The 20000-nt window shown below is 44.1% G+C and overlaps 1 protein-coding gene across 3 annotated transcripts in view; it reads left to right on the top strand.

Annotated features, from left to right (window-relative positions):
- palmdb (palmdelphin b) overlaps positions 1-20000 on the top strand; it is a 56639-nt gene that overhangs the window by 26436 nt on the left and 10203 nt on the right. Inside the window, exon 8 of one of the 3 annotated variants that reach the window (XM_056364586.1) lies at positions 445-2748. The exons of 1 other annotated variant lie outside the window; for it this stretch is intronic. In XM_056364586.1, the coding sequence (XP_056220561.1) occupies positions 445-1676 (1232 nt within the window). In that variant the 3' untranslated portion in view covers positions 1677-2748. Of the gene's footprint in view, positions 1-444; positions 2749-7091; positions 7225-20000 lie in introns of those variants that run through there. One more of the 3 variants, XM_056364585.1, reaches the window with a different exon arrangement.

The raw sequence follows: 20000 nt of genomic DNA, 5'->3' as shown, positions 1-20000 counted from the left end.
GTGTAATTTCAGCTGAGGAAGGGTTTTTGATGAATGTCTCAGCTTCATGTTGAAGCTCACGTCCGTCTTGTCTCTTCAGGCTCTGACTGAAAACGCCTCCCGCTTCCATCACGTCATTTTAAAAGCTGTAATTTTACATTTCATCTGGATGCAAATTATAAAGCAATTAGATTTGACTGTGAGGAGAACAGAACATTTCCAGCCTGTCGTTCTGGGATTCTGAGGAGAAGTTTTCAGAGACTGATTTTCAGCTTTTAACAGAGCAGAGTCATGTCATGTTGAGCTGATGGCTCTGGCTTTAGATAGTCAAGAACTAAACTGCTTTGTGTAACAGATGAATTCAGACTCGTTTTATCAGTTCAGTGACTAAAATAATATTGAAACGTTGATTTTCCAGTGTCTGTCCATCGACCTTCGTTGAGCTTCTTCTTCTCTCTGTTCCAGCCACGTTTGCGATGGAGATCAGTGTGGAGCACAATAAGAGAACAGGCAGAAGTCAGGTGGTCTCTGCAGCGTCCATCACCCCGGAAACCATCCAGGGGCGGGGTCTGAAGGTGTACGATGACGGGCGTAAGTCTGTATATGCGCTGCACCCAGACGGAGGCGGGACGCACAACGGGGCGGTGGGGGAGATGACGCCCACAGAGGTGGAGGAGCTGCTGCGTCAGGCCACAGATAAGGACGTTCCCACCGAGGTGCAGTACCACCAGCCCGTCTACTCCGCCCCCTACACGGGCGGCAGCCGGCCCTCGACACCCAGAACACCAAGCAAAACACAGAGGGTAACTCCGACACCCAGCCCCCCCCACGGCACCACCACATCCAGAAACGGAGCTCAGGGCCTCACAGAGGAGAACCAGCTCAGACCAGACGAGGGGGGGCAGAAACCCCCGAGCAAAACCCCCATAAAACAAGACTCCACCCCAAGAGCCCCACCGTCTGGAGGAGAGTCCAAGCCGCCCTCCGTCCACCGTCCAGGACAAGAGGACAAGCATCGAACTGCACAGTCTGACGTCGGAGACAGATCTCCACGAGGACTGTCCAACAGCAGGACGGACAGGAGCAGTCCAAACCCAGCAGCTCTGGTCTCAGTTACAGCCCGGTCTGAGGGGATGCCAGCGCCCACACAGCCGGTCTACAGGGCTGTAGATACCCACAATCCTTCACTGCAGAGCCACAAGTCTGACGTGGGTCCTGACAGACAGTCGCCCTTCTGTGCCGAGAGCGTGGCCTCCCTGAACCTGGTCAACACCCTGCCGGGCGAGCTGCAGTCAGAACCCGTCACCATGATCTTCATGGGCTACGAGAAAGCTGAGGACGAGGAGGAGGAAGACATCCAGGCCGAGCTGGTCGTCATCGCCAACAGTGATGATGATGATGATGACGATGACGATGACGATAAGGAGGCCCAGTGTGTTAAAGAGGAAAGTGTGGGGGAGGATTCCCTCTCATACCACCCTGAGGGATACAGGAGCAGAGTCTTCCAGCCCAGAGTGGGAGTAGCCAAAGTCACAGGTGGCAGAAACATGGCCGAAGACGCCTGCTCACACTGCGACGACCTGGGGCTCCACAAGCCCACGTTCACCCACAAGCCTGGAAAGCACAGCCCCTACCTGCAGGGCGGAGGGGGGGGGGGGGGTCTGCAAACACAGGCAGCATCAGTATGGAGAAGATGAAGCTCTGCTCCACAGGGAGATAAGACTCCCCGTCCTCAGGAAAGATTCGTCCTGGTCCTTCACTGTGTGTACGACTCATAGATAGGACACGCCTCCTGCCGTCACCTCTCTGTTCTCGCCACATGACGACGACTTGTCCTCATGTTAACACGACGTAGCTTCGTCCTGATGGAGGGAAGCAGCTGAAACACTCTGTGTCAGTGATTCAGAAAGCTGGAGTGCCCCCTGCTGGCTAAAGAGTGTCATTACACAGTCACAGTGACATGGACACAGTCAGAGCCTGAACGCAGCAGGATTACTTTAGTTCATGTTCCACTGATTAAAACCATTAACTTTATCGATGTTTATAAGGTCTACCAATAGAGTCATCAATAGTGAATTAATTCAGCTGTTATTAATGCTTTATAGACTAATATTAATACACCTGAACACAGGTAGGTTACCACAGAAGGAAGGAAGCCTTATTAACATATCACATACATATAACATGGATCACTAATGACTGACTCACTTCCTAACGAGTCAGCAAGTCTCAAACTGTTAATGTTAATAAATAGTGATGTCTGACAGCAACACTGATAACCAGATAATTACACTATAGGCTCATGTAAATCAACCAAAGGGATTTTTCACAATCAAATCAATCATAGTCATTATTAATACTTTGTTGCTGGGATACAGTATGTGGCCAAACGTATGTGGACTCATGCTGTTGTAGTTTTGGTCTGGTTCTTATTTCCTGGTTTAGTCGAGGTCCCTCTAATGGGCCTTTTCAGGGAGGACATTTTCAATTGTCACATAATAATAAGATATTTATTTAACCATTAATAAAATAATTTGTTACAACTTAGAAACATGAATCAAATTATTTTTAAATTTGTGCCTTTTTCAGATGAATCCTGCCTCAGAGAAAGAGGCGTGTTTTTGTAACAGAGTGATTACTGACTGTCATTAAAAAGATTTCCTCATCCACTGATGGTGGCGCTGTTTCTGTCTGTAGAGTCTCGCTGTTCATTCACATCAGGACACTGAGGAAGTGCTGACACAGCTGCTAAACTCAGGTTTATTTCATGAGTGATCACCACAAGTATGCAAATGAGATATATGTACATATATTCATTTTCCATATACTAAATATATGTACATATGAAATAAAATATATATAAAAATATATATGTATACAAGTGAAAATTACCTGTTAGAAATTGGAACAATTTCATATATTGACGTACATGTCTAACTCATAAATATGTATGTTTATATATGTATACTTTTATTTTAGAAATATGGTACTTAAATGTACAGTATATCATCCCAAAGCCTGTGTGTGTGTGTGTGTATATATATATATAGGCATTAATGTGTGTGTGTGTGTGTGTATATATATGTATGTATGTATATGTATATATATATATATATAGGCATTAATGTGTGTGTGTGTGTGTATATATATATATGTATATATGTATATATATATAGGCATTAATGTGTGTGTGTGTGTGTATATATATATATATGTATATATGTATATATATATAGGCATTAATGTGTGTGTGTGTATAAGAGAAACGTAGGTTTAAAATTAATAGGAAATTAATAAGATTAAATATATGAAAAATAAAATATAAAGAAAATTAACAAAATAAATACATATTGTTAACAAATATGGTGGCAACCTGTTACACTACACAAAATTCATCATATAGATATTTTTAATGTTTGAACTATGGGTAATTCATCTGTGTTATAAGCTTATATCTTCATATTTCCAGAGGATGTATATATGTGACATAATGTAGGGACATTATGTCACATATTACGTTTCTTTAAGCCAACCTAACTCCAGGAGTGAGAGTCTGTCACTTTGACTTCAAACTTTCTGAATAACCACAACAAGGACACGTCTCTGAATCCTAATGAACAGAGTCATAAATATGTAGAAGAAGAGGTGTGAGCTCCTGTGTGTGAAAGCGTCCGCAGCGACACGAGGACTGACAGCTGAGTCGGTGTAAAACACACGTCCTTGGTTTCTTTCTCTTCCTCTCTGTGGTGTTATGAAAAACATGGAGGAGGGTGGAGGGAAAAACAAGGTGGCACTTTGGAGATCATGTTTAAAGGATACAGTTATATAACAGCAAATTCTTATGTAAGACAAAAACCTGAAAAGTGAGGAAGCCAGGGCCGTCCATTATTACTGCTACTGAAACTCAGTGATCAGTGACGGGCTTCACCACGCTCCCTCTCAGGAACACTCCCAACCTGTTAATGGACAGATCTTTTATTCTGTTGTTTCATGATTCATATTCTGTTCGTCACTTCCTCCCTGAGCGACTTTAAAGACACAAATCAAAGTTTAATCTCTCAGTTTAATTTACCTTCAGTGTTTCGTTGTGGATGTTGGTTTTTGTCCTTGCCTTGTCTGTAACTTCTGAGTTGTTGCTCTCAGCTTCTCCTGGTCTGGATTCCTTCAGGGTCAGTGGTTCAGGAGGTTTTTACCTGGAGCTGAATGATCCACAGAGGTGTCCTCTACAGAACAAACAGACCAGGGGATTCAAACCAGAGCAGATTCACATTTATAATCTCTGGAAACCAAATCCCACAGGTTGGCTTGAAAAACAAAGACGCTGTAAAAACAGAAAGACTCGTCAGATTTTCAACCTTCCGATGGTCTGTGAACTAACCACGCGTGACATACACTTCTGTCAGAAAATAAAACCAAATTTAAGCTTAAAATGATGATATTTCCTCAACATCACTTTATTCATGTTTAATTAATCACCAACAATAAACAGTTTGTTCCAAACAAATGATTTAAAGTCAGTGAGTCACAGATTAAAATCACAGATTAAAATCACAGATGTCTCTGTTTGAGAATTGATGGAAACATTTGTGATAGTGTGAGAACACAACTCAACAACATGACGTTTTAATGTGGAGAAGTTACACATTAGAACTTTAAACCTGCAGTGTGGAGCTTTTGTCTCCCCCTTCTGGCAGTGAGAGTAATTACACAAACACTGTCGAGAACACAGACATATCCAGGATAATGAGTCACTTTAGTTTTTATGTGGAGCATCACAAACTTTTCCTGGACACTTCAGCAGAGGCTCCATCATCCTCCTGCTGCCGTAGCTGCTCCGCCTCCATCACTATGGTTACTAAACCAGAGATTTACCTGCAGCTGAACACCTTCATCAGAAGTGTGTGACCTCGTTTGACAAAGAGCTTGAATGAAGCTTCTCTGTGTGAATGTGTGAGTGAAGGGGTGAACGTGTCGACAGTCCATTTAACACTTGAATATAATGGACCTTCATTTATATGGAAAAGTCCAGCTTTAAAAATGCACATTACCATCACAAACATTCATCTGTTGGACTTTTTCATTTTCTTTTTTATGATAAACAGTTTATTCTTTTCCCGATAAACAAAACGTAGACAAATGGAAACTATGATGAAAACAACAAGAACACTGAGAGGACAAGACGAAAGGCCATCGTGACTGATGCAACACTGTCAACATATTGTTTTATATACTTTGATTTCTTATTGTATTATTATTATATTAAGGTACAGTCTGTAGTGCTTATAGAGAGGTGCAGACAGAGAAAGTGAAAGGTCTGTGTGATCATAGCAATCTCATTTATTGATCCCCTTCTCCTTTTGAAGGTGAGGAGTGGAAGTCATGTTCTCCACTGTGTGAGTGGATAATGTTAATGAGGAGGGTGATGGTTCCTCTCACCCAACACAAGATATCTGACACTTTTACTGACACCTTTAGGGATATTTCCAAGTTGGAAAAAAATCTGGATTCAGTCCCAGAATCTCTGAGACCATCCACCGGTCCACCAGAACCGATCCACACTCCCTCCAGCAGGAGTGCTGACAGCCACTTCATTTGGGTTCTGACTGGGGCTGATAGAAAACCAGGTCTGAAACAAAGAGCTGGTGGGAGGAGAAGCCACATTTCTTCTGATGTTTCAGTGTTAGCGTCTGTTTCCCAGCTGTTGTGTTTCTGTTCAGGTGAAGCCTTGTATAGTTTGTCTATGATGCCCTTAATATTTTTTTAATTATAAGCATCAATAAACATCTGAGTTATTCTGGAGGGCTCAACCCAAATGTTCTTTATGTAACAAAATTAAACACCTGATATGAAAGAATGGCACCGCCCCCAGTTTAAATGACAGTCCTGTATGATCACTGGTGTAGAGCAGCCAGGTGACTTAGAGAGGTGAGCCAGGTGCAGAGGAGGCTCTACACTCTTTGACCACAGGTTCCCGCCCTAACATGAGGTCAGTCTGGATCCAGCCAGGCCTCTTACTGCTGAAGGGTCTCAGGGAGGAAGAGAGGACGAGTTCTGGCCTCATGGTGGAGGTCTAGGCACAGACCACTTCAGTACGGTCGGGCCTGTAGGAGGAGATGGATGAGAGCAGTGGTCTGTTGTCAGACTCACTTTGTCCACCCCTCTAGGCTTCCATACAGTCCAGTACTAGCATGACGTCGCCTCTGTGACATCACCCACAGGTTTCTGAAGCTCAGAGTGAGCTGCTCCACTGTCGCCATCTTGGCAGTGTCTGACTCCGCCCCTAACTCCCAGCTAATCCTTATATGGTCAAAGAGGAGGGGCGTGTGTGGAGCTGAGACTTCGGTTCATGTTGGTTTGTTTCACCCACCTGTCAGTCGAAGAGGCCACGCCCTCAATCCTCCATAACTTTAGTCCTTAATAAAACATAAGCAGGTGAGTTATATAAACAGGTGAGTTATATAAACAGGTGTCATGGAGGAAGAAATTAGCTCTAGAGACCAAAACAGTTTTTGTACCAGGCTGTGAACATGTTTATTTCTGCTGTAAAGTTGGACATTTTAACATGGGAGTCTATGGGGACTGACTCACTGTTGGAGCCAGACTCTAGTGGTCGTTAGAGGAACTGCAGCTGCTGGTTCTTCAGTGTTGATGCTTCATGTGTCAGCCTCAGAGGTTGATGCTTGCATCACACCTGCACCCTGGTTGTGTTCACTGTCTCAGGTATCGCAGGAATCAGGAGCTTTGTAGCCTGTGAGTTAGCCATAGCAACGTCTTCCTGCGGCTTGGAGTCAGAGGAGGAGTACACCAGACAAGTGACAATCTGTGGCTCCGCCCACCTCAAAAACCCAAAAACAGTCAGCAGGTGTTTTCATACCTGAGGCAGAAACAGCATCTGTGTGAATGTGTGAAGCAGCTGGAAACAGGCGTACAGGACCTGAAGGATTTAAATTAGAACCTTATGAAGGTGAAACTTTAACTTCAGGATTTTAAAGGGGAGAGACGTGAGCGAGCCGCTCAGCTCAGTCCCACTGAGGGATAGATTGTGTGTGTGAGCACAGGATGAGCTCTTCTTTTGCCTGAGTGTGTGTTCATCAGAGAGAGCTCAAGTATTGGCTGTCCCCACTGCACCCCCCCTCTCACCAGCCGACCAATCAGAGGCAGCAGCAGCCAGGCAGAGCTGCCAGAGTGAGGCTGCAGTCAGAGACAGAGCAGAGCTCTCTGCGTTAGCCCGCCACACTGCCTCAGGTAGGTCCATTAACACACACACACACACACACACACACACACACACACACACACACACACACACACACACACACATCTAAAAGTTTGCAAAGATTTCCTATAGATCTGCTTCATGAAGTCACGTCATGTGTTTGTATTGATGAGGACGGGGGGAGGGTGCCAGCCTCCAGCACAGCTCAGTTATTGGGCTGATAATATGCTGTGTATCGACTAGCTGCAGCTGTGTGTGTGTGTGTGTGTGTGTGTGTGTGTGTGTGTGTGTGTGTGTGTGTGTGTGTGTGTGTGTGTGTGTGTGTGTGTGTGTGTGTGTGTGTGTGTGTGTATGTGTGTGTGTGTGTGTGTGTGTGTGTGTGTGTGTGGCGCCCTAGAGGATGTGAATGGACCGTCCTTGTGGACAAATGATTTACTGAGTAAGTTCTTCATGATAGAAATATATGTTTAATTTGGAGATATATTTATATCTCTATATATTCATATATATTGATTATTGATATATCAGTATTGACTCTTCTGCACCAAAGCATCACACAAACCAGTCTGTGACCATCACGTCCGACAGTGGGTTAATCTTTATCTCTGCGTGTGAACTGACTCAGTCGTTCACTGTGAACAAAGTGAAACTACTTAAAGGCTCCTGATCGTTGTATTGATAAAGTCCTGATTGGGATTTTTAATGACTGATTTCACCTTCATTGAATCATCATCATCTGTTACATGTTCATCCTATTTCTGTAAGCCCACACAGACAGGACACGTCAATCAATCGATCGATCAATCAGTATTTTTTTTTTATTATATTTAATTATTTTATATATATTTATTATCAATCATATTTTTATGTTCAACAAATCTCTTTCTCTCTCAGATTAATAAACATTTGGTGCTCTGATGGGTTTTCTGGCAGCAGGCTGTGTGTGTGTGTGTGTGTGTGTGTGTGTGTGTTCATGGTGATGAAGGAACATGTCAGTGACTCACTGATGTGTTTTAACAGTTTGTGAACAATGCAGCTCAGAATCTAGATCGACAGAAGAGCTCAGACCACCCTTATAAAGGATTTATAATTAGTTTATTAATTTGTTTGTTAACACTTAATAAATCATAAATAAACAAGTTAATGATTCCTACTCGTTAACCTGACGAATGACTTACTACCATGTATAAAGTAGTAACTCATTAATAAATGATGATGTGTTTTACACTCTGAGGCTCCTTCTACCAGTTAACCTATTCGTCAATAACCTGATTATAAACCATTTATAAATCCTTGATAAGAGACGTGGTACCTAAAAAAAAAGATATTGTGTTTTCAGTTGAATGATCGTTTTTTTCATTTTTGCTGAGAAACATTTGTTGATGATGATGATGATGATGATGATGATGATGATGTGCTTGTTATTGGATCATGTCCCTCTACGTCTGGTGCTAACAATGCTAATGCTAACAATGAACAACAATGAGACGTATTTTACTTCCATATGAAAAACTGCAGCTGCTGTGATTTGGATATTTGACCTTCACATTGAGATGTAGATTTTCTTCAGATGACCGGAGCAGCTCTGATGGACGAGCTTCACCTCTGATATTTAATGAAAGCTTCATGTTCAGTGGCTCAGAGCTTTTCTTTATCTCTGTAGATGGTTTTATATTTGCAGCCTGCAGCTCTCTGACAGACTGCTGCATCGGTTGCATGTGAATTCTTAGAGCAGAGTGATGGAGCCGTGTTTTCAAGGCTTTCACAACCATTTACACACACACACACACACACACACACACACACACACACAACACACACACACACACACACACACACACACATCTAAAAGTTTGCAAAGATTTCCTATAGATCTGCTTCATGAAGTCACGTCATGTGTTTGTATTGATGAGGACGGGGGGAGGGTGCCAGCCTCCAGCACAGCTCAGTTATTGGGCTGATAATATGCTGTGTATCGACTAGCTGCAGCTGTGTGTGTGTGTGTGTGTGTGTGTGTGTGTGTGTGTGTGTGTGTGTGTGTGTGTGTGTGTGTGTGTGTGTGTGTGTGTGTGTGTGTGTGTGTGTGTGTGTATGTGTGTGTGTGTGTGTGTGTGTGTGTGTGTGTGTGGCGCCCTAGAGGATGTGAATGGACCGTCCTTGTGGACAAATGATTTACTGAGTAAGTTCTTCATGATAGAAATATATGTTTAATTTGGAGATATATTTATATCTCTATATATTCATATATATTGATTATTGATATATCAGTATTGACTCTTCTGCACCAAAGCATCACACAAACCAGTCTGTGACCATCACGTCCGACAGTGGGTTAATCTTTATCTCTGCGTGTGAACTGACTCAGTCGTTCACTGTGAACAAAGTGAAACTACTTAAAGGCTCCTGATCGTTGTATTGATAAAGTCCTGATTGGGATTTTTAATGACTGATTTCACCTTCATTGAATCATCATCATCTGTTACATGTTCATCCTATTTCTGTAAGCCCACACAGACAGGACACGTGAATCAATCGATCGATCAATCAGTATTTTTTTTTATTATATTTAATTATTTTATATATATTTATTATCAATCATATTTTTATGTTCAACAAATCTCTTTCTCTCTCAGATTAATAAACATTTGGTGCTCTGATGGGTTTTCTGGCAGCAGGCTGTGTGTGTGTGTGTGTGTGTGTGTGTGTGTGTGTGTTCATGGTGATGAAGGAACATGTCAGTGACTCACTGATGTGTTTTAACAGTTTGTGAACAATGCAGCTCAGAATCTAGATCGACAGAAGAGCTCAGACCACCCTTATAAAGGATTTATAATTAGTTTATTAATTTGTTTGTTAACACTTAATAAATCATAAATAAACAAGTTAATGATTCCTACTCGTTAACCTGACGAATGACTTACTACCATGTATAAAGTAGTAACTCATTAATAAATGATGATGTGTTTTACACTCTGAGGCTCCTTCTACCAGTTAACCTATTCGTCAATAACCTGATTATAAACCATTTATAAATCCTTGATAAGAGACGTGGTACCAAAAAAAAAAGATATTGTGTTTTCAGTTGAATGATCGTTTTTTTCATTTTTGCTGAGAAACATTTGTTGATGATGATGATGATGATGATGATGATGTGCTTGTTGTTGGATCATGTCCCTCTACGTCTGGTGCTAACAATGCTAATGCTAACAATGAACAACAATGAGACGCATTTTACTTCCATATGAAAAACTGCAGCTGCTGTGATTTGGATATTTGACCTTCACATTGAGATGTAGATTTTCTTCAGATGAACGGAGCAGCTCTGATGGACGAGCTTCACCTCTGATATTTAATGAAAGCTTCATGTTCAGTGGCTCAGAGCTTTTCTTTATCTCTGTAGATGGTTTTATATTTGCAGCCTGCAGCTCTCTGACAGACTGCTGCATCGGTTGCATGTGAATTCTTAGAGCAGAGTGATGGAGCCGTGTTTTCAAGGCTTTCACAACCATTTACACACACACGCACACACACGCACACACACACACACACACACACACACACACACACACACACACACAATGGTTGACTCTTCTTCATCCTCAATGTCAGGAGCTGTAACACATGATGGCCTTGACATGAATGAATCTGCTGTGTGTGTGTGTGTGTGTGTGTGTGTGTGTGTGTGTGTGTGTGTGTGTGTGTGTGTGTGTGTGTGTGTGTGTGTGTGTGTGTGTGTGTGTGTGTGAATAAGAATAAGCTCCTGCTCCTCTGTCTGACTGATGTCAGAGTCTGTTGTCTCGGCCCATCACTGGAGAGACAACCTTCACATCCAGTGAAGCTGAATGAAGCGTTTCCATGTGTTCAGGCTCATTATGTTTCCACTCTGTCTCATGGAGACGTCAGACCTTGAGTTTGGAGGATGAGAACCTCCTGATGAATGTCTCTGCTCCTCACTGAGGAGAGGACGGGCATCACAGGCTGTAGAGACCTGCGGAGATGATGATTTTAATCTTCCTCCTCAGGTGCACACGCTGACTCACCTGCTGTAATAACACAGACAAAGACAGCATCAGTGTGTTCAAACCCCCGGCAGCCATGACACTTGTGGGTGTGTGAACAGTGATTCTGGTGGCACAGTGGGTGAGTGGACCTCAGATCTTCTCTCATTAGAAACAGAGGAAAGTTCTGTCTCTTCACTTACTGTCTGACTCTCACGCAGTAGATTCGTTGAAGCCTGATGTGACGACAGTCTGGACGGACCTGTGGTCTCTGCTTCATCTCCCCTGGTCCAACTGAAGAGTTGTCCACACTGCTCACATCTATAAGAACATAGATCTGATGTTGTCTGATTGGACGTCAGCTGCTCAGTCACAGTTTGTTGTGACACACTGAGTCTGACTTTAGACTGAGTCTGAGTCTGAGTCTGAGTCTGTCAGGGTGTGTTACTGAACACTTCCAGTCGGGGAAACGAGCTGCAGATTCAGTAAATGATTGAACTGTCTTCTTTTTTACATTCGGTCAAAGTTTTTAGAATATTATAGAAGAGCAACAGATGACCTAGCTAGCGTTAGCATTAGCTTATACGCAGCGTGCAGGAGTTCCTCCTGATGGAGTGTTTCTGGTCGTTGCAGCTGTTTGACCTCGTCAGCCACCGTATGGATGAAGGAACATGGACTTCCTCTCTCCGTGCTGCTTTTATATTCATTTAATTAATGGGATTTTTGTTTCAGTTAAATCAAATAAACTGTTTTAAACTAAAGCAGGAGCATGTTTGTAATGGTCATGTGTAACAGAGGAAATGTGTGTGTGTGTGTGTGTGCTTGTGTGTGTGTGTGTGTGTGTGTGTGCGTGTGTGTCATTAGGAAACAGCCTCAGGGAACCTCATCTCCGCTCTCAGGATCATCTTAGTGACAGTTCTGTCAATACTCGTGTGTGTGTGTGTGTGTGTGTGTGTGTGTGTGTGTGTGTGTGTGTGTGTGTGTGTGTGTGTGAGATCAAAAGCCATTAAAGTTTGGTTTCCCTCCACCATATGGACGTGTACAGTATCCGTATAAGCTGGTTTGGTCTGGAGTTTTCTGGACATGATTTCTGTGTGGATCATCTACATGATGACGGTACGTCTGTCTCATCTTGTCTTTGCTTCACTGTGGATTAACTTTCTCTGATTGTTCTTTAACAATATATTTAACCGAGAGTGAACATAAACGATGTCTGAGCTCGTCGTCGTCCTCTACCTGTGAACTCGTGTCAGCTGAGCCCAGCTGCTCTGTGGGTGGAGCTGTAGAGAAGCAGCTTCAGGTGTTTGAAGGCTGATGAGCTGAAGCTGAGAGCTTCCTGTTATCTCCAGATAACGGGATAGAACAGTATTTGTGAGTGTGACCTTTCTGCCTCCGTACTGATGTTATCTCATGTTTTTCTTACTGTCAACAAAGACCCAGAACCAGTGAGCTGCTCTGTCTGTGGCTCTGAGCCCAAACCAGCTGGGTCCTGCTGAGGACCTTAAAAACAGAGACAGGTTCATTTCAAACAAAGATTCAAACAGCTGATCACTGCAGCTTCCAACAGCATCACTCAAAGAGGACGACACTGTGCTGTTGGGGACTATTTTAGGGGCGGATTAATATACGTTTGGAGCACAGTGTGTTATCTGTTACAGTGTTATCTGAAGTTAAATTTTAAAACTTCAGCTACTAAATAACTTTATGATTTATTTACAGAGCTTTACTGCTAGCACACACGAAGAAATGAAAGTACAGGAATGGAGCTACAAAAGTAGAAAGGCTTTGTGGCTGCAGCTGTACCCCAGCAGGGTTCAGGGTTCTAGCTTCTTGTCTGGACATCTAGAAGAACATTTCTGTTCCCTAGTGACTAAAACGTACCTTTATGTGCCTGGTACAAAAATATACCCACGGGAAAGGCACAGAATTGGCACCTTATTATTTTAGTTTGGCATTTCTGCCTTTATTTTGAAAGGTGCAGTGAGAGAGAGACAGGAAAGTCAGGGAGAGAGAGAGGGAATAACATGCAGCAAAGGCCCGCGGGCCGGACTTGAACCCACAGCTGCTGCAGTTAGGACTACACCAAAGACGATACGATCTACCAGGTGACGCACCGAGACGCCTCCAGTGTTGGTTCATTATGAGGTGCACGTGGAGAAATGTGTCATTTTGTTCCAAAATGTATTTAAAAAACTGACAGTTAGTTTCCATCTTTAACAAAATCAACATTGTCTATATAAACTGGTCCATTTTCAGTGTTTCAGCGTTTTGTTCTGATAGAACTGATCTGTTCCAGCACAACAGACAACATGAAGCTGAAGCATCTTCTTGGTTTCAGACACAGAACAGGAACAAAGTTCAGTAAAAGTACATTTACAAAATGCAAATTTATAACTCACACATTGCATTAGAATAATGACCCTACAACATTATTAAAAGAATTAGAACAATGTAAAACACACCCGGCTGTGATGTTAATGAAGCTGATAAAACAAACCAACCTTCATCAGCATGAGCCCCGTGATGTCACCACTGATGTTATCACCCTGAGCACCTGTGCACCTCACAGGGTCCTTACAGGTACACATGTACCTTAGGAAACAACAGCCATGCCCCGTCTCTCTGACTGCAGGGTGCTGTCAGAATATACGTATGAGTCTGCAGCCTGTAGAAACGCTGAGCGAGCTCTTTATGAGGCCGACATGAATCAAAGATGAGAGGATGATGAAAGGTTCAGTCCGTGTCCCTGCAGATCAGACTCATGTAACGTCCTCTCTGATGAAGCAGACTCTGCACACGAGGAGACTCAGACTGTCAGAGGCTCAGGGACCTGGTCCAGGGTTTCATGTCTTATGAATTATTGAGGGTCAGCATCTGGAGACAGGAAACACATCTGACTGTTTAGGGTGAGAATTTTTAAAACTCACAAAAATAAGAATTATAGAAGAAGAATTATCTACAGTTTGAGTGAAATAATCATGACTCTGCCCTCAGGCTCACTGCAGAGGGAGATCCCTGATCCATGAAGGGCTGTAGTGGACTATAGTGGTCTGTAGGGGTCTGTAGTGGACTATAGTGGGCTGTAGGGGTCTATAGTGGTCTGTAGTGGACTGTAGTGGACTGTAGTGGTCTGTAGTGGACTATAGTGGGCTGTAGGGGTCTGTAGTGGTCTGTAGTGGACTATAGTGGTCTGTAGGGGTCTGTAGTGGACTATAGTTGTCTGTGGGGGACTGCAGAGGACTATAGTGGTCTGTAGTGGACTGTGGTGGTCTGTAGTGGACTGTAGTGGACTGTAGTGGACTGTAGGGGTCTGTAGTGGTCTGTAGTGGTCTGTAGTGGACTATAGTGGTCTGTAGGGGTCTGTAGTGGACTATAGTGGTCTGTAGGGGTCTGTAGTGGACTGTGGTGGACTATAGTGGTCTGTGGGGGACTGCAGAGGACTATAGTGGTCTGTGGGGGACTGCAGAGGACTATAGTGGTCTGTAGTGGACTGTGGTGGTCTGTAGTGGACTGCAGTGGACTGTAGTGGTCTGTAGTGGACTGTAGTGGACTGTAGTGGTCTGTAGTGGGCTGTAGGGGTCTGTAGTGGTCTGTAGTGGACTATAGTGGTCTGTAGGGGTCTGTAGTGGACTATAGTTGTCTGTGGGGGACTGCAGAGGACTATAGTGGTCTGTAGGGGTCTGTAGTGGACTATAGTGGTCTGTGGGGGACTGCAGAGGACTATAGTGGTCTGTAGGGGTCTGTAGTGGACTATAGTGGTCTGTGGGGGACTGCAGAGGACTATAGTGGTCTGTAGTGGACTGTGGTGGTCTGTAGTGGACTGTAGTGGTCTGTGGTGGTCTGTAGTGGACTGTAGTGGTCTGTAGTGGACTGTAGGGGTCTGTAGTGGACTGTAGTGGACTGTAGTGGGCTGTAGGGGTCTGTAGTGGTCTGTAGTGGACTATAGTGGTCTGTAGGGGTCTGTAGTGGACTATAGTTGTCTGTGGGGGACTGCAGAGGACTATAGTGGTCTGTAGTGGACTGTGGTGGTCTGTAGTGGACTGTAGTGGTCTGTGGTGGTCTGTAGTGGACTGTAGTGGTCTGTAGTGGACTGTAGGGGACTGTAGGGGTCTGTAGTGGACTGTAGTGGTCTGTAGGGGTCTGTGGTGGACTGTAGTGGTCTGTAGTGGACTGTAGAGGACTGTAGTGGTCTGTAGTGGTCTGTAGGGGTCTGTAGTGGACTGTGGTGGTCTGTAGTGGACTGTAGTGGTCTGTGGTGGTCTGTAGTGGACTGTAGTGGTGTGTAGTGGACTGTAGGGGTCTGTAGTGGACTGTAGTGGACTGTAGTGGTCTGTAGGGGTCTGTAGTGGACTGTAGTGGTCTGTAGGGGTCTGTAGTGGACTGTAGTGGTGTGTAGTGGACTGTAGGGGTCTGTAGTGGACTGTAGTGGACTGTAGGGGACTGTAGGGGTCTGTAGTCGACTGTAGTGGTCTGTAGGGGTCTGTAGGGGACTGTAGAGGACTGTAGTGGTCTGTAGGGGTCTGTGGGGGACTGCAGAGGACTGCAGAGGACTGTAGAGGTCTGTAGTGGTCTGCAGTAGTGAGAAGTGTGGCCTCACAGGAAGAAGGTTCTGGTTCTGAAGCGTCTGTAGTGTGAATGGAATGAGTCTCTGTATGTCGGTCCTGGGATGGACAGGTAACCTGTCCAGGTGTGCTCTGCCCTCGCCCAGTGTCAGCTGGGATTGGCTGCAGAAGTCCTCGATATGTTTAACACAAGACTAGAGACACGTGAGCTCAGCTGTTCCCGCCCTTACCCTTGCAAAGCGCTGCTCCTGTTGCCTAGCAACCCTGACAACACATGACTTTAGTTTTCAGTCTCTTGGTTTTAGCAGTTGTACCGTTGTTGAGCTGAAAAACCGTACTGACATTTAACAGTGTGATCCTCATCTGTCACTGTGGTTTACTGACATGTTATTTTCATCACCGGAGAGCAATGAATCATGGGATATGTTGGACCGTGAAGGATCCACCTGTTGGAGCCTTCAGCAGAAGAAGGACGCACCTGAAGTCAGTTGACACAGTCACAGAAGATGACTGTAAGATGTCCTGAGGTCAGTGAAGGCATCTCTGCTCAGTCTTTCTGACAGTCAAACATGATTATTGATCAACTCTCTCTAGTTTTACTCTTGTGTTTATGGTGCTGCATCAGTGAGCATGTTGTGTGTTTGATGAGGTTTCGCTTCAGCGATGAACCTGGTGCTTAATCAGACTTTGAGGCTCGTTAACGTCACCTGACTTCCTCCTTTGCTCCTGTTATAATTAGTACGACCACCAGAGGCTCTGTCACGTCACCGTTTGTTGTTGGACGTCACTCCACAATAAAATGTAACTGTGGAACCACTTTTATTTTGTGAGAAATCCACAAGTGGTGACATGTAAAAAAAAAAAACCATGTTGTACAGACATTTGTTGAGACGTTTCTTTGTGTGTGACAGCAGTTCAGTTCTGTCCTGATGACACGTTGTTGGCAGCTGCTTTATTGATATAAACACGACTGACTGTTCGTGTCTGCTGACGTCTGACTGAAGAACTTCAAGCTCTACAGGGTTTTTTTTTGTGTGAATCCGACTTGTTCATAAACGCAGCAGAAGACACACGGTGTCTGCGACGATGATGATCTCCTTCATCAGGTTATTCTATGAACTTCCTGTTTGTAACTGTAGGTGAGGACTGAAGGGAAAGGTGGTGATGAGGTTCACTGATGCACAGAACAGAGGGATGCTGTTCAAACAGGCCGGTAGTGAATATCATACCGTGGGTGTTCTTCATTTAACGCTGTCGTCACATGAAGAGAAAGTACGGCGGCGTATGAGAGACGCTTGAGGAAAGACTAATCTGACATTTTAGAATAAAGTCGAAATATAAAGAGAATCAAGTTGTAATTTTAAGTTCTGTTTGTTTTAGAGGGAAATATCAGAAGCTTTAAAATGAGGAACATGGAGCTTCCTGTGAAGTTCTACTTTAGCAGAGGTTTCACTAATAAGGAGAAACTTCATCATCATCATCATCATCATCATCATCATCAGGACAGACAGCAGCTGTTTTTTCTCTCGCAACTTTACATTTTAAATTCTTGTTAAATTACGTCTTTTTTTCTTGAAATATTACGACTTTATTATTTGTAATATTTTGATATATATCTGTCTGATACTCCGCGGTAAGAAAGGACATCGGTCCTTCCTGTTTGGAGACGGTTTGGCAGAGCGATCCTCCTCAGTGGAGGACCAGATGTTGAACTGAGAGAAGCTTAAACCTCCAGATGTTTCCTGCTGCTGTCAGTCTGTGCAGAGACTGGTGCGGTCTGTATTGTGTCATCCCACTAACTCTCACTGAGGTGATTGTATTGATCTGATTGTTGGGTCGATTGTTGACACTGCCGCCGGTCTCTGGTCGCCTCCGCTCGGTCACGTGATCAGGAGCGGCTCGCTGACAGGAATGTGCCGACCGTGTCTGTTCCAGACAGAGATGTGGAGGAAGAGGAAGGCGGGAGGATTAGACACTTGGTGCAGGGCGGGACGGCGCTGGCACCGCCTGATGTTTGGAGTCAGCAGCCGGGGGGTTTCCCGCTAAATACTCTGAGCTTTGGACTGAAAAGAGCCTCAGGCCGCGGTGAGCTGCTGGCACGCCACATGGCGGCGGGAACACATGACCTCAGCTGCAGCGGGATGTGGATTCACCCAGAGACTTCCACAGAAAAATACCTACACACCGTTTCTGACCAAACAACAGATCATCAAACAACAGACTGACTGACTGACTGTCTGACTGTCTGTGTGACTGTCTGTCTGACTGACTGTGTGACTGTCTGACTGACTGACTGACTGTCTGACTGACTGTGTGACTGTCTGTCTGACTGACTGTGTGACTGACTGTGTGACTGTCTGTCTGACTGACTGACTGTCTGACTGACTGTGTGACTGTCTGTCTGACTGACTGACTGACTGACTGACTGACTGTCTGACTGACTGTGTGACTGTCTGTCTGACTGACTGACTGACTGACTGACTGTCTGACTGTCTGTCTGACTGACTGTGTGACTGTCTGTCTGACTGACTGTGTGACTGACTGTGTGACTGTCTGTCTGACTGACTGATGACTGACTGACTGACTGATGACTGACTGACTGTGTGACTGTCTGTCTGACTGACTGTGTGACTGTCTGTCTGACTGACTGTGTGACTGACTGATGACTGACTGATGACTGACTGACTGACTGTCTGAGTGACTGACTGTCTGTGTGACGCACTGACTGACTGACTGATGTCTGACTGACTGACTGATGTCCGACTGACTGATGACTGACTGACTGACTGACTGTGTGACTGTCTGAGTAACTGACTGTCTGTGTGACGCACTGACTGACTGATGTCTGACTGACTGAATGATGTCCGACTGACTGATGACTGACTGACTGACTGTCTGACTGACTGTCTGTCTGACTGATGACTGACTGACTGTTTGACTGACTGTCTGAAGGACATGATGCTGCTGAAATCACAGTTTCTTTCATCTGAGTCTCTTTTCTGTTCCTTGAATTTTCGGACATTTTTAGACTTCTTCTTCTTCTTCTTCTTCTTCTTCTTCTTCTTCTTCTTCTTCTTCTTCTTTGTGTAAATGAATCTTCTTCTTCACCCTGGGATGTTTGTGTGCAGCACCTGGATGATAGAAACATCATCAGCGCCCACCCACACTCAGTGACCTGCTGTGTTCACACTGGGGTTCGGTCCGACATCACAGACTCTGTTGAACAGACTCGGCTCCTCTGGGTCTCGTCTACATTGGGTCAGGGATGAAGTTCATGAAGCAGCTTTCATTCCTTCTGTCAGGCTACTAAACACCAGCAGTACTCATATTAAATGACTGTTACATTTAAACTTTAAATTCATTCATTTATATTATTTATTCACTATATGAACTGTAACAAAATGTGTTATTTTATCTGTTTTATTTATTTTCCTTCCTGCCTCTCGTTGTTCCTCGTATGGACCCGTGTGTGCTGATCTGTTGCTCCGGACGTTATCTGATTCGTCTGTGTGTTGAAGTTGTGTTGACAAACCTTAAAGGAATTACTCTCTTCAGGATTAATAGAGTTTGAATCTGAATCCGAGGCAGCAACACCAAAGAATTAATTCAAGAAGTCATTATGATTTCTAGTTAAACACGTGCAGCTGGTTGTGTTTTTGTAGTACTTGTTCTGTTGACCTCTGAACCTCCTGACTAAATCACAGATTCTCTTAAATCCCTCAAACAGGAACTAATCAGTTCTAACGACGGGCTCTGACATCAGACACAATGTTAATCACAGTTTGTTGTGAAGGTGACTGAAGCTTTATGTGCAGTGTGCGTACGTCACAGGACCACAGACCCACCACCAGGCCGCAATCACAGGATTCAACCTTTTTAAAGAAGGGAACTCGTCTGTGTCGTCGTGCTGAAGCTGATTGATCTTTGCCTTTTGATTTTCTCTGATCTGTTCATCATGTTGTGTGATGATTAAAGAAATAATCATTCAGTTATGGAGGAGCTGTGGGGCTGTCAGCTTCACTGAAGCAGAGAGAAAACGATGTGAAGATATCTACATACAGCATGGAGATCAGCTGTCACTTTGAATGGTCTTTAATTTAACACTCAGACCGCTTCACTGCTGTGATCAGAACACCTCTGCTCTAAAGAGGAAGGATAATCCACAGTTTGTCTGTGTGCAGGTGTGTTGTAGTGCATTGATAACTAATTAAACTAATAAGTTTATTTATTTAAATCTTTCTATTG

The sequence above is a fragment of the Seriola aureovittata genome, chromosome 20 (genome assembly GCF_021018895.1).
Source record: "Seriola aureovittata isolate HTS-2021-v1 ecotype China chromosome 20, ASM2101889v1, whole genome shotgun sequence".
NCBI classification, from domain to species: Eukaryota; Metazoa; Chordata; class Actinopteri; order Carangiformes; family Carangidae; genus Seriola; species Seriola aureovittata.
Note: the sequence above shows the minus strand (reverse complement) of the source record. Positions and strands in the feature narration are given on the sequence as shown.